We start from the raw sequence: 13,459 nt of genomic DNA, 5'->3' as shown, positions 1-13,459 counted from the left end.
TATTATATATGTATATATATATATGTGTGTGTGTGGGTTTTGTTGAAAAGAATGATTTTGCCGTTTGTTGGTCACAGAGGTCAAATAAAGAGGGCATGCAATAATAGTGTAGAAAAGAATATTAGCTATCCTTTGCTTCTAGTTGAAGATCAAGATATAGATATGGATTTATATAATGAAGATGATAATTTGGGTCCTGATGCATGCTGCTTTGGTAATATGCATCCACCACCAATGTAAACCCATAAAATTGTAGAGAAGATGCCGCCAGCTGCTGCTCTAACCATCATCATGCTTCATGTATATAGGCTTAATTGTAGTAAGGGAGAATGAGCTTTCTCACACACACACCATCAAGGTGTCATGAGGTTCGACTTAAGACAACTGATATACAAGTTAATGTCATTTTCCACTTGACTAAACCTCGTTGACATATTTTCGTCTTTAAATTCTAATAATAATGTCGTCCTAAAATTTGGACTTGCATTGCATTGGGATAATGTCTATAATATTGATGTAAAAAAGTAAGGGGGCGTTTGGTATCTTATTCAAATAGGGAACTCAAAAACTTTGATTTTTTAAAAAAATAAGGAGTTCTTAAATCTATTTTTAAAATTCAAAAACTTGTTTGGTATGCAACTTGAAAACTGTTTTCAAATATTAAAAAATTGAGAACTTGTGGGTTGTTAGAAAAAAACTGAAAAAACAAAAAAAATTTGTTTTTAATAATTTGGGTGTTTTTAAGTTGTTCTTGAGTTTGAGTTTTTAAAAATAGGACTACCAAACATGTTTTCTTTGTTTTGTACTCAAATTCTGTTTTTGAATTTAAAAAATTGAATTCAAATTGAATACCAAACAGGCCCTAAGAAACCTAGACTATGGCGGAAAGCTCACTATTGGCCCATTCCCAAGTGGATATACTTGGTTTTGTGCCAACCATTGTAAATGTCCTAAAACCCCCCCAAATACAACTTATTAACTTTTTTCCTCTCCTTTTTGGGTATTACTAAAAATTGACTTTATTTTGAATCTCGAGTTCAACGAACCCAAGCCTGACAAGGCCTAAATTCGACCGTTGCAAATTTTCTATCCTCATCCCAAACGGTAACCTCTCACACCAATTTATTCAAATTTTCATTTCAACTCTCCCTGTCTCTCTCTCACACATCAAAACTGTGGTCCAATTTTCCCCTTTCTTCATTCTTGACACAAGTAAACTGATACATTAGTGTTCAATGGAGAACGTGCCAGAAATGCCTCCTCCTAAAAGCCCAATTCAATCATCAGAGATGATGAACTTCTCCGAGTGCATAACACCACCACCACCTCCACTCCAACACAAGGATGAAAATTCTCAAAACTCCGGCAACGATTTACGCAAACCCACCACCCCAGATCGCCTTAAAGTCCCCAAGGCATTCAAGTACCCAGAAAGGTATCAAATCTTCCACACAAAATATTTTAGTTATATAAGATCATTGTTTGTGTAAACTTTTTTCTATTTAAAAAAATTGCTTCTCAATTTTGTAGGTACACAAGCCCAACTGATCTGATGATGTCCCCTGTAACAAAAGGCCTTCTTGCCAGAAACAGAAAGGGTGGTGCCCTCTTGCCACCTAGCAAAAATCTACTCAAGCCCCAAGGTATTGAATTAATAATTAATCACTCAACAGAATTGTTGAATTAACAAAGCCTGATGCAGAAAGTTCATTTGGGTAGCAATGTTTTGGTGTAATTAATAAAAATTGGATTTCTCTTCCTTTTTTGTTGTTGTCATTGCTGCAGATTCAGGATTTGCAGCTGTGGGATGTGGTCCTGCTTCAGAATTGAATTTTGGGTCCAATAAATGAAGCCTCTGAGGAACCTTTTGGGACTTCACCAACAGCTTTTTCTTTCTTTCTTTCTTCGAGTTTTCACTGTTTCTGGGTTAATGACATTTGGTATTATGTGATATTTGTCTGTATTTTAATATATTTTTCTTTCTTTCACCAACAGCTTTTTCTTTCTTTCTTCAGCATGCCCTAATCCTCACTTGTCTTTTGACTATTCAAGGCATTGTGCTGGTTGAAACCACGGACAAGAAAGAACAAAATGCCTCTAATGACGCTCATTTGGGACATAGAAAATTATTTCAAACAAAATTTTAATACCAACAAGCAAAACAAGCTACCCAACAAGAGGATGCAAATTCTTACCATTTGTGTGGTCACATTCTCAATTTCTTTGAGGCACACTAACTAACCACTTCTCGAAGTTGCTGAGCTCCTTTAGCTACAAAGCATGCTTCTATATGGGTGTGCAGAGCAATTGATGGGGGGCTAAGGCTCGAACGCTTTTCTCATTCCAATCGAACTTCGTACCATTGGACTGAACCAACATCTCCATGGATTTCAAGTTCACAAACAGACCTCACTAGATAGGAAACAGCATCATCAATGCTTTCAAATCTTGCAAGGTCAGGGGGAAGGTTCTTGGCTGGCCAGTTTTCCAGCCAACCTTTTAACTTAGCCCTCAACTCTTCCTCAGAAACAAACTTCTCATCCTCTCCTGGTTCCAGCAATACATAAGTTTCACTATTGTGATATATCCTTCTCCTCCTCACTGCACAAACCTGACAAAAATTCCAAGAATATTTTTTTTGAAATAACAAAATTTCATGCTGAATCTGATATGTTACATGAAACCATGATTGTACTTGTTAATTCTTTAATATTACCTTGACAGCATCTCTTTGTTCACTTGTTGTTTTAAACAGTTTCAGATGGACTGAAGAACTCATGTTCTCAGTTATGCCTGTCGACGACATCAGGTGAATCGATGGAGTTCGAATATGGTGCTTTGTTGCTTGTTTGCCTGCATAATTTGAATGGCCATATGCTCATGTGATGAACATAAAAGTAATTAATGCAAATTGAGTGATTAGCTCATCCCCTGCACTATCAATTTTCAAATTGTCAAAAGGTCTAGATGTAAAAAAAGAGCAGCAGAGCTTACAGTTAAAAGACACAACTCCACCATGGAAATGGAATAGCTGTTTCTTCAAAGCTCCTTCCATTGGAGCAATTTTGCCTCCAAATTTCAGCATCTTGGTTTCAAGAGTATATGCAAACAATATTTGCAGATAACATGCTAAAACTGAGCCTCTGGTAGCTTAAACTTGTCAACCTCATATTTCATCGTATTTACAATTCTACCCTCCCCCCCTCGGACCACTTTTTATTTGGGCCTGAAAATCCCCTAGTTCTAGAACATCATTTTCCCGCGTGACCTGTTAGTTCGTTGCTATCGGTTTTTGTTCACAAGAGGTCCAGTCAGTTAGTCAGTTAGTAGAAATGGCGCCATATGACTTTGATCAAAGTCGGTTACGTTGTTTCACATAACAAAGTACGAAACCTTCCGAGGTTATCTCCTTTCCTGTCCTTTTTAGCTCCTTCATTTATCCCTGTCTCATCCAAACCCTAGTTGTTTGCACTTTTCTTCCCAATCCCAATCCCAATCCCCAACCCCAAACCCTAACCATCCTATTTTTATCTACCATTGCATTGCACTTCATTATCTTTTGTTACCCTTGTGCTTTTCAAGATCCCAACTTTTTTCTTTGATTCTGTCAAGAATCTTAAAGAGCTTCTGGGTTTCATTTGATTCTTGAGAGCGTTGTTTTGATTGAAGCTGAGGATTGATTTTCTAAAGGGTTCTTGCAGATTCAAGTAATTACCTTTTTGTTAACTTATGCTGATTATTTTGGTGTTCCATTTAGTGGTAAATCTTCTGCTCAAAACCCAGTTTCCAGAATTAAAGATATGCATCTCTTAAGGATTTGATTTGATACTGAATCTTTAGGGATTAAAACTTGATGTTACAGTGGCATGATTTAATTTGATCTCAGGGTTCTGTTTGAAAGTTTGAAGGTTCATTCTCTATGATTGTAACATTATATGATTTTGATATTTTAAGTGCTGCCTATATGAAAGTATCAGTTGAGTTTATATGCATCTGATGATTATTGAAATGCTGTTTTTAGTCCTTGAGCTATTTGCATAACCAACATTTTTGTTCTTTCCTTTCTTAGAATAAAATTTAGATTAAGCCCCATTTTTCTTCTTCCCCTGCAGTTGAAAACCAGTTAGAGACAGGCACAGGAGATTTTGAGGATTATCAGGTGTTGCAAATATTAAATAAAGTCATGGATGATGTGCAGAAGAATGATGATAGTAAGCATCTAAAGGTGCACTTCGAATCTGATGTGGTTAACTACCGCCGAAATTCAAGCTTCCCATCATCTTCTTCATCATCATCATCTTCAACTTCATCGTCACCACGTTCATCACTGGAATCAGATGTTACTGACAAAGCAGATGTTAATGGCTCTCTCGAAACTACACAACAGGGCCTGGAGTCTCAGGGGCCTCCGCCATTACCAGAGGCTTCTTCTTCTCAGACTCTTACTTGGAGCCTGCAAAGTGGATCATCAGGACAATCCTCTCAACTTCAGACGATGGGGCGGCCTGCAGGATATGATCCAAGTCGAATCCCAACGTCTATTTTCGCCAGTAAACCTTCAACGGGAATGGATTGGAGTGTTGCTTCAAATGAATCATTGTTTAGCCTTCATGTGGGGAACAACAGTTTCTCAAGAGAGCAATTTTCTATGCTGTATAAATCTGGAGAACTGACCTACCCTGATGAGTTCTTTTACATTCCAACACCACTTCCCACAGTAACCGAAGCAGAAACTGTTGAAATGAAGATTCACAATGTGGAGAAAGAAACTGTTGAAAATAAAGATCCAAACGTGGAGAAGAAGAGTGTTGAAAATACGAGTGCAAATGTGGATAAAGAGAAGGTTGAAAGCACGAGTGCAAAGGTGGAAATGGACTCGGTAGAAACAGAAGAAGCTTCAGATGAATCTGAAAAGACAGATTTAAGTGATATTCCCAGTGATCATGGTAGAAATAAGGCACCTCTTATTGTGGAAATCAGGGGTTCTGCTACCTCTTACCGTTCTGATGACAGCAATCACAGCACCAAGTCATTCCAATTTCCACTGTAAGCGACGTGACTTTCATCACATAGTAGATAGGATCATAGTAATGTTTATAATTTCAATTATCTGCAAATGCAGGACTAAAATATATACTTGGATACACATTGAGCCTTCTGATAGGGAAGGCAGTTCCTCACAAACTTAAACAAAAGATATAGTATCAATGTTTCAGTCAAGCTATGCATCATGCAATTTTAATATGGAAAACTATCAAATATGATTATTACAGGGTAATTTGCTATCTACTATATACACTGGTCAGCTGAAGCATTGCACTGATAGCAGTTGGTATTTTCAGATTGGCAGGTCATGAGGCTGGAAGACATAGCCCTGCACAGATGACCTCAGTAAAGCAGCAGCCAGAGCAGCACACACAGCAGGAGATGCATAAGCAGGAGGAAGAGCCTGAAACGCCTGATACACCTGAAACACCCCTAAAGGCTACAGCTCCATCATCCAGTTGGTTTTCTTGGTTTTACTGTTGCACGGTCTGTTGTTGAGAGAAGGATAGATTTTCTTCCTAATGATCATGCCGTGATCTCCTTCAATAAAAGAGAAGCCAAAGAAATGATGAACCAAGAGAGTGAACAATTGGAAATTGATGCACATTGATGATGACAGATCTAAATGGTGTTAAATGGTAGATGTGGTTTCAAAACTGATGTACAGACATACGTATACGGTATATGAATATGTTGGAGAAATTGGTTTGCACTCAACACTAATTCTGCTTAATATTTATCTTCAGTATTGCAAAATCTGACTCTTGTTAGCCATTTCTTTGGTTTGGTGCCTATTTGTTGCATCTGACACATCACCTGAATCTGCTTGAAATACAATAATTTGATGATGGCAATTGAAACAAGGTCTAGAAATCAGAATTCAGAATGTGGTAAACTATACAAAAATTGGGTATCTAACAGCCAACCTATTAAGTTTTTAAGTTGCTTTAATTCCTGTTTTTCATGCATTCAGTTTGGTAAGGAGCAAAAGCTCATGCCTTTGGTTCCCCAAAGTCAAAGCTGCTGGTTGGTTGATCTGAGCCTTGAAGTGATTCAAATCTGGATCCTATCCTATCCCTAAGAAATGATTTGCAAATCTAAGCAAAAGCTGAAGGGCACACCAGCACAGCAAAACCTATAGTAAGCTAGCTAACCATAGTTTAACTATGCATGTTAATTAGAAAACGTCACTCGTACGTCAGGATTATGTAAACTACTACACGATGTTCAATTTGTCAAGTTGGCTTTTCTTATGAGCGATGAGGTGAGGTGAGATGAGAACTTTCTGTCTAGGTATGTGACAAAAGAGAGAGAGCTAAAGCATCCTGTCTGGATGCTGGAAAGGCTAGATTTTTATAATTAGTTGCTTTTCAATAGACTAAAGCTATACGTGCATCCATGCCATGCCCACTATGATAATTGCAATGTAGCATTTTTTTGTATTTTTCATTTTATACTAGTAATAGTCCAAATTGTTATAATTTATAAAAGAGGGGAATCAAACTCAGTGAAGAAGACGAACATATTATCTTGACTAATTATCTTAACTCACGTCACGTCCACAAAGTATAGCACTCTTAATTGCTCCAAGTTTCATAAAAACTTACAAATCAGGCAATGGATCTTCTCAAACAACTAATAAAACCCGTATATAATATTGCTCACGCTATAAGGGACACAATATCAAGCAAACTATCCATAATCCTTTAAGTATGGGATTTGATTGGGATTGAGTATCTTAATTATTCTTGTAATAAATAAGCAGCATCAATCTCTACCACACAGTAAGTGATCAAAAAAATTTATTTGCTTAGGGTTAAATTGTTTTGATTCTGGTAAGTATAGCATATATTCCTTCTGCACAGCATATATATATATATGCGTCACTTTTGCAGTTTGCCAAGTACAAGATCATCATGTGTGCCTCGGCATAAATTCTTATGTAAGCCTAAAAGACACACAAGTTAAAAGGTGATGATGCAAATGCCCCTAGTTTACCAATTAGATGGAACGCATGATACACTTCTCTACCCTTCTTGTACAACTTCCAATTTGAACTTGAAACACACATTATTATAAAATACAATCACTCGGGCGTACGTGAGCGATTCTTAATTGTCCATGCCGATGAATTTAGCAAAATGATTATCTGTGTTAACGACTCTTCCTAGTAAAATGAAGTCCAAAATTTCCAATTTTCCATACGCACAAGTAATTCTCAGCCGTCCGTGCATATGAATTTAACAAAATAATTATCTGTGTTAACGACTCTTCCTAGTAAAATGAAGTCCGAAGTTCCCAATTTTCCATATTATATAGTAAAAGTAGTAGCATCAATCGCATTCCGAGCTAGAACTATCCAAATTAAATCCCATTAATCATAGACTCTGAGTGAGAGGGGCAGCCGGCAGCCAAATCCCAGTGGAGAACAGTAACAGGTCCCTTTTCTTATCTGGACCTCATGAACACTAGAGTAGACCCAACCAACACCATCATAAGGCTCGTGGGCCCCACTTCACCCCTTCTGGAAGGGACATCCCACGTGGATTCCTTTCTCTGCAGCCGCGTGTACAGAAGCTTTGAGGAATCTTTTTTCCTTCTTTTAACCCTTCTGTCTCTTTCTCTCACACTCAACTAAGCCCAAGAGCCTCTCCCTCCCTCTCAATTGACTTAAAGGGTCTGATGCATTTATTGACCGGCTGTGGAGCCCACCCCCCCTAAAATGTATGCCTTGTGGACCCCAGCACTCACCATATACGACAAAACCCTTCAAATGTAAAGAATTTCTTTTTTTTTTTTAAATTATAAAAAAAGGAAAAGCAAAGAAGAAGAGGAAGAAACATGAAATAGAAAAAAGAAAAGAAGAACGCGTTTTCTTCTCAAAAGAACACAGTTGAATGACTTGAGTCTTCTCTCTCTTCCTCCGTCTCCTTTATCTCTCTCTCTATCTATCATCAGGACCAACGAAATTAGGGTTAGGGTTTTCATAAACCCCTTTTACTCTTTCTGTGCTGCAGCTCGAAGAAAGGGGTTTTGGGGTTTTGATCTCTTGGGTTTCGAAGACCCTTTTCTCTGCTGCAGGATCGACATGAATTGTCCAATTTCCGAGAGGAATCCAGAGTCTTTGAGCGAAATCCAAATAGGGAAACCGGGCTGTTAGCTTCCTTTTATTCGATTTCAATTTCAATATAAGAAAAACAGTTCCCAAAGGAAAAGGCTACGGAATTTGGCACCATCCCCATCTCCTACTGCTATAAAGGTACATACGAAATGTCAAATTTACCCAATTTCCGATTTCGATTTGGTTCAGCTTCTAAATTGTTGAGTATACAGTACAGCATTAGTTAAAGCAGCGATCTTTGTGTCCGTACAGGTGGCTGAACTGCAAACGGGTGCAAGCGAAACGAAGGTAATGGGAATGAAAATGGCCCTGTCCATTTGATAAAGCCACCCAAGTCCAACATTCATGTAAGAGCAAGAAGGGGTCAAACTACTGACAGTTGTAGATAGTCTAGCTGAAGGGGTAAGAATTTAATTCCTTCCAAATGATTATATTCTTAAGCTATTTCCTTCTTTTCGAGCTTTATGCTGACATTGTGCGTTGTTTATGTAATTTTCGTAGAGACCCACTTAGCTGTCATAGTTTCAAGAGATGGGTTTTTCCCCTTCGTCTTCTTCAGTCACCAAAGAGCAGTTTTTTCGCAAACCCACTTCGCCAGTGCTCGTTCTGAAGCTCGTGTTGCTCTTATGGGTCTTCTGCTCCTCCCTGAACGGCGTCGTTTTCGCTGATGCTGATACTGACGCATCGGTGCTCCTCCAGCTCAAGAACTCGGTCTCAGACCCGTCAGGCTTGCTTTCCAGCTGGAATTATTCGGTCGATTCTGGTCACTGCTCATGGTTCGGCGTCTTCTGCAATTCAAATTCTCAGGTGGTTGCGCTCAACATTACTGGGAATGGTGGAGGAGGTGAAGGTGGATCGAAAACTATTGCGTGCTTAGACTTTGCTCAGTTTCCGCTTTATGGGTTCGGAATTCGGAGGAGCTGTTTGGGTAGTAGAGGAAGGTTGTCTGGGAAACTCCCCTCTGTAATTGGGAAGCTCACTGAGCTTAGGGTCTTGTCGCTTCCCTTCAATGGTTTGGATGGTGAAATTCCTAGTGAAGTTTTGGGCTTGGAAAATTTGGAGGTTCTTGATCTTGAGGGCAACTCGATAACTGGGTCTCTGCCGTTTCAGCTTAATCCAAATCTGCGGGTTCTGAATCTTGGGTTCAATAATTTTGAAGGTGAGATACCGACCTCGTGGTCAAAATCCGTGAGCTTGGAGATCTTGAATGTAGCTGGGAATCTTGTGAATGGGACCATTCCGGGTTTCATTGGTAGGTTAAAGGCTGTGTATTTGTCGTACAATTCACTTAGTGGGGATGTTCCCAGCGAGATTGGAGACAATTGTGGGAAGCTGGAGCATCTTGATTTGGCGGGTAATTTCTTGGTTGATAAAATTCCAAGCAGTTTAGGAAATTGCAGTCAGTTGAGGACGCTGATGTTGTATTCAAATATGTTGGAAGAGGGTATTCCAGCTGAACTCGGCCGGCTTCAGGCGCTGGAAGTGTTGGATGTGTCGAGGAATAGCCTAAGTAGTTCATTACCACGAGAGTTGGGGAATTGTTCTGAGTTGTCTGTCCTTGTGTTGTCGTCTATGTTTAATCCGCTACCACGAGTCAATGATACAGTAGCGGACCCTTTATTGGAGCAGTTGAATTCTATGAATGACGACTTCAATTACTTTCAAGGTGCAATGCCTGTGGAAATTACGACCCTTCCAAAGCTAAGGATCTTGTGGGCACCAAGGGCAAGTATTGAGGGCAACTTCCCGAGCAATTGGGGTGGTTGCGAGTACTTAGAAATGATCAATTTGGCTCAGAACTTTTTTACTGGGGAAATTCCTAGTGGGCTTAGTCGCTGCAGGAAGCTTCAATTTTTTGATGTAAGCTCTAACAGGCTTAGTGGGGAGCTTGCTCAGGATCTTCAGGTTCCTTGTATGGTTATGTTTGATGTCAGCGGAAACATCTTGTCAGGTTCAATACCTGAATATTTTGACAGCACTTGTGCTCCAGTTTCTCCCTTGAAAGATTTTTCTTTCAAAGATGATGATCCGTCCTCGCCCTATGTAGCATTTTTTGCATCGAAAACCCAAGTTGGAAACCCATTGCAACTGTACGGAGAAGATGATGGTCTTACAGTACTGCACAACTTTGGGCAAAATAATTTTACTGGCACTTTGCCGTCACTGCCTATTGCACATGAAAGATTAGGGAAGCAAACTCTTTATGCATTCCTTGTTGGAGAAAACAAGCTTACTGGAACATTTCCAGGTAGTTTATTTGGGAAGTGTGAGGGATTGGATTCATTGGTTGTTAATGTGAGTAACAACAAGCTATATGGTCAGATTCCTGCTGAAGTTGGCACAATGTGCAAATCTCTTAAATTTTTAGATGCATCTCGGAATCAGATTATTGGTCCCATTCCCCCTACTTTTGGGAAATTGGTGTCCCTTGTTGCCCTTAACTTGAGTTGGAACATGTTGCAGGGTCAGATCCCCACCAGTCTTGGCCAGATAAGGGATCTGAGGTATCTGTCCTTATCTGGGAATAACCTTACAGGTACCATTCCATCTAGTTTGGGGCAGCTTTACTCTTTAGAAGTGCTGGAGCTTTCTTCAAACTATCTCACCGGTGAGATACCAAAGGATCTTGTGAACTTGGGAAATCTGACTGTTCTTCTGCTGGATAAAAATAATCTTTCTGGTCAGATTCCATCTGGTTTGGCAAATGTGACTGCACTCTCTTCTTTCAATGTGTCTTTCAATAACTTTTCCGGTTCATTGCCTTCAAATAATAACCTGATGAAATGCAATGCTGCTATTGGAAACCCATATATACATTCTTGCCCCATGTTTTCTCTGACACAACCATCTTCAGATTCTCAAGGAAGAGATGGTGTTTCGCAACCATATGCTGCTTCACCAGTGGGAGTTCCAGCTTCGAGGAGTGGGAATTTCAATTCAATTGAGATAGCTTCCATTACATCTGCATCAGCCATAGTTTCAGTGCTTCTTGCTCTGGTTGTTCTGTTCTTGTATACACGAAAGTGGAATGCAAAGTCTGGAGCTTTAGGGTCTACCAGGAAGGAAGTTACAGTTTTCACAAACATTGGGGTTCCATTGACCTTTGAGAGTGTTGTGCGAGCCACGGGCAGTTTCAATGCTAGCAACTGCATTGGGAATGGAGGTTTTGGGGCAACTTACAAGGCAGAGATATCTCCTGGAAGCCTGGTGGCAATAAAACGACTTTCAGTTGGAAGGTTTCAAGGAGTTCAACAATTTCATGCAGAAATTAAGACTCTTGGAAGGCTTCGCCATCCAAATCTTGTCACTTTGCTTGGTTATCATGCCAGTGATACAGAGATGTTCCTAATATATAATTATTTGGCGGGTGGTAATCTGGAAAAATTTATTAAGGAAAGGTCTACAAGGGCTGTGGATTGGAGGATACTTCACAAGATTGCTTTGGACATAGCTCGTGCACTTGCCTACCTACATGATCAGTGTGTACCACGTGTCCTTCATCGCGATGTCAAGCCCAGCAATATTTTGTTGGATGATGATTTCAATGCTTATCTCTCTGACTTTGGTTTGGCCAGACTTCTTGGAACTTCAGAAACCCATGCTACAACTGGTGTAGCTGGAACTTTTGGATATGTTGCCCCAGAATATGCGATGACTTGCCGTGTTTCAGACAAGGCTGATGTGTATAGTTATGGTGTTGTGCTTCTGGAGTTGCTCTCTGACAAGAAAGCTCTGGATCCCTCATTTTCTTCATATGGAAATGGATTCAACATTGTTCAGTGGTCATGTATGCTTCTTCGACAAGGCCGTGCAAAGGAATTCTTTACTGCTGGGCTATGGGATGCAGGTCCCCACGATGATTTGGTAGAAGTTTTACACTTGGCAGTTGTGTGTACGGTTGACTCTCTCTCGACAAGGCCTACAATGAGGCAAGTTGTACGAAGACTTAAGCAGCTTCAGCCTCCATCTTGTTAGCTGCCTTATGAGGCTTGTATTGGTTAACATTAGTAGTTTGTAGAAAGAGAAGCGCCATTGTAATATGTGCTTGTGCACTCAGTCCTCTTTTGGGACTGGCCTTAGGTTGATTTCTAAACCTTATTGATCCCACTTGTACATTGTAAAATAGTTCTGCCCCCAATTTTTTTTGATGTTGTTTCTCTTATTAGGGGCCTTGCCAATGAGTCTGCAGAAGAATGCAGATGTTTCATTTCCTCGTCTTATACGTGTATATTCAGCTTCATTTGTTGTTCAATAAAGCAGAGTAGATATGTTTTCTGGAAAGTATTGGCTAAAGTGTTTACTGTGGCCAACTTATTCATATCTGTTATATGATTAGCCATGTGAACTTCCTGTCAAAGTAAATGATATCCAATTCGATATCTACTTGTCATGCTGCAATCACTCTGGCCTCAAGAACTTCGTGGAGGATAGTTATCATACAGGTGCTAGCAGTTTCTATAGGAGGGGGTGATATTAGAGGTAAAGTCCTCATTCTTTTTCTCTTTGTTATTACCATGTTTTGATTAATGAGATTGGATAAACTATGTTCGAACTTCCAAGTTTGAAGTATGGTCATAATAGATGTTTCTTGACTTTGCATGGAGAGATTTGGACTTTGCTTATGATACCATTTCAGCCTTTGCTTCCAGGCCAGACGAGCAGATGGCAGCTTCATCAACTGTAGATTCTTCCTCGACAAGGCCGTGCAAATAAATTTCTTTACTGCTGCGTTGTGAGATGATGCAGATCCTCTTGATGATTTTTAAGGAAGTTCTCGTCTTGTTAGTTGTATGTACCGTCTGACTCTTGCTTGAAAACACCTGAAGTGAAGCAGATCGAACTACGGGTTAAGCAACTTCTGCCCCATCTTGTCAGGTGCTTCGCGAGCCTTGGCATATATTGGTCAACATTAGTAATCTGTAGAAGGAGAAGCGCCATCAATTGTTTCAGGGGCCTTGCAGATGAACCTGCTGAATCATACAGATATTTATGTTCCTTGTTTTATACGTGTGTATATGAATGCCTTATTTGTTCAATAAAACAGAGCAAATTAGGTTTTCTGTAAAGTAAGCTCTTTTAAGTGTTTGGTGAGGCCAATTTATTGATATCTGTTATGTGATGAGTTGAAATTCCTACCCATGTGAGCTTCCTACCAAAGAAAGATGCTATCCCATCATATAATTTCACTCTGGCCTCCACAATTTCTGCTATGTACAACTGTATTGAACTTATTTTTTCCCCTTTCGATCACAATAATTGTTGGTGGTTTCGCCGTCCATGTCAAGTTTATTG

At 39.6% G+C, this 13,459-nt stretch overlaps 4 protein-coding genes across 5 annotated transcripts; 3 read left to right on the top strand and 1 right to left on the bottom strand.

The window, feature by feature from the left end:
* Window positions 1–1,132: 1,132 nt before the first annotated feature.
* On the top strand, window positions 1,133–1,988 carry LOC110750221 (hydroxyproline-rich glycoprotein family protein). Its single transcript, XM_021950517.2, has 3 exons — window positions 1,133–1,435; window positions 1,531–1,643; window positions 1,786–1,988. The coding sequence occupies exons 1-3, from the start codon at window positions 1,236–1,238 to the stop codon at window positions 1,848–1,850; spliced, it is 378 nt and encodes a 125-aa protein (XP_021806209.1). The 5' UTR covers window positions 1,133–1,235; the 3' UTR covers window positions 1,851–1,988.
* A 97-nt stretch (window positions 1,989–2,085) lies between these two features.
* On the bottom strand, window positions 2,086–3,129 carry CRR7 (chlororespiratory reduction 7). Its single transcript, XM_021950504.2, has 3 exons — window positions 2,995–3,129; window positions 2,717–2,853; window positions 2,086–2,611 (listed from the first exon to the last, which is right to left on the bottom strand). The coding sequence occupies exons 1-3, from the start codon at window positions 3,083–3,085 to the stop codon at window positions 2,339–2,341; spliced, it is 501 nt and encodes a 166-aa protein (XP_021806196.1). The 5' UTR covers window positions 3,086–3,129; the 3' UTR covers window positions 2,086–2,338.
* On the top strand, window positions 3,068–5,931 carry LOC110750393 (pinin-like protein). 2 transcript variants are annotated; one of them, XM_021950710.2, is made up of 3 exons: window positions 3,068–3,707; window positions 4,113–5,046; window positions 5,343–5,931. In XM_021950710.2, exons 2-3 carry the CDS (start codon window positions 4,184–4,186, stop codon window positions 5,542–5,544), a joined length of 1,065 nt encoding a protein of 354 aa, XP_021806402.1. In that variant the 5' UTR covers window positions 3,068–3,707; window positions 4,113–4,183; the 3' UTR covers window positions 5,545–5,931. The 2 variants fall into 2 exon arrangements, with proteins under 2 accessions (XP_021806402.1, XP_088105917.1); XM_088249791.1 differs by having other exon boundaries at window positions 3,068–3,759.
* A 1,951-nt stretch (window positions 5,932–7,882) lies between these two features.
* On the top strand, window positions 7,883–12,448 carry RPK2 (receptor-like protein kinase 2). Its single transcript, XM_021950185.2, has 3 exons — window positions 7,883–8,305; window positions 8,420–8,569; window positions 8,669–12,448. The coding sequence occupies exon 3, from the start codon at window positions 8,699–8,701 to the stop codon at window positions 12,140–12,142; it is 3,444 nt and encodes a 1,147-aa protein (XP_021805877.1). The 5' UTR covers window positions 7,883–8,305; window positions 8,420–8,569; window positions 8,669–8,698; the 3' UTR covers window positions 12,143–12,448.
* Window positions 12,449–13,459: the final 1,011 nt, after the last annotated feature.

This window comes from Prunus avium, chromosome 3 (genome assembly GCF_965620075.1).
Source record: "Prunus avium chromosome 3, drPruAviu1.hap1.1, whole genome shotgun sequence".
Classification (NCBI taxonomy): Eukaryota; Viridiplantae; Streptophyta; class Magnoliopsida; order Rosales; family Rosaceae; genus Prunus; species Prunus avium.
The sequence above is the reverse complement of the archived record's forward strand: the minus strand, read 5'-3'. Positions and strand labels throughout refer to the sequence as shown.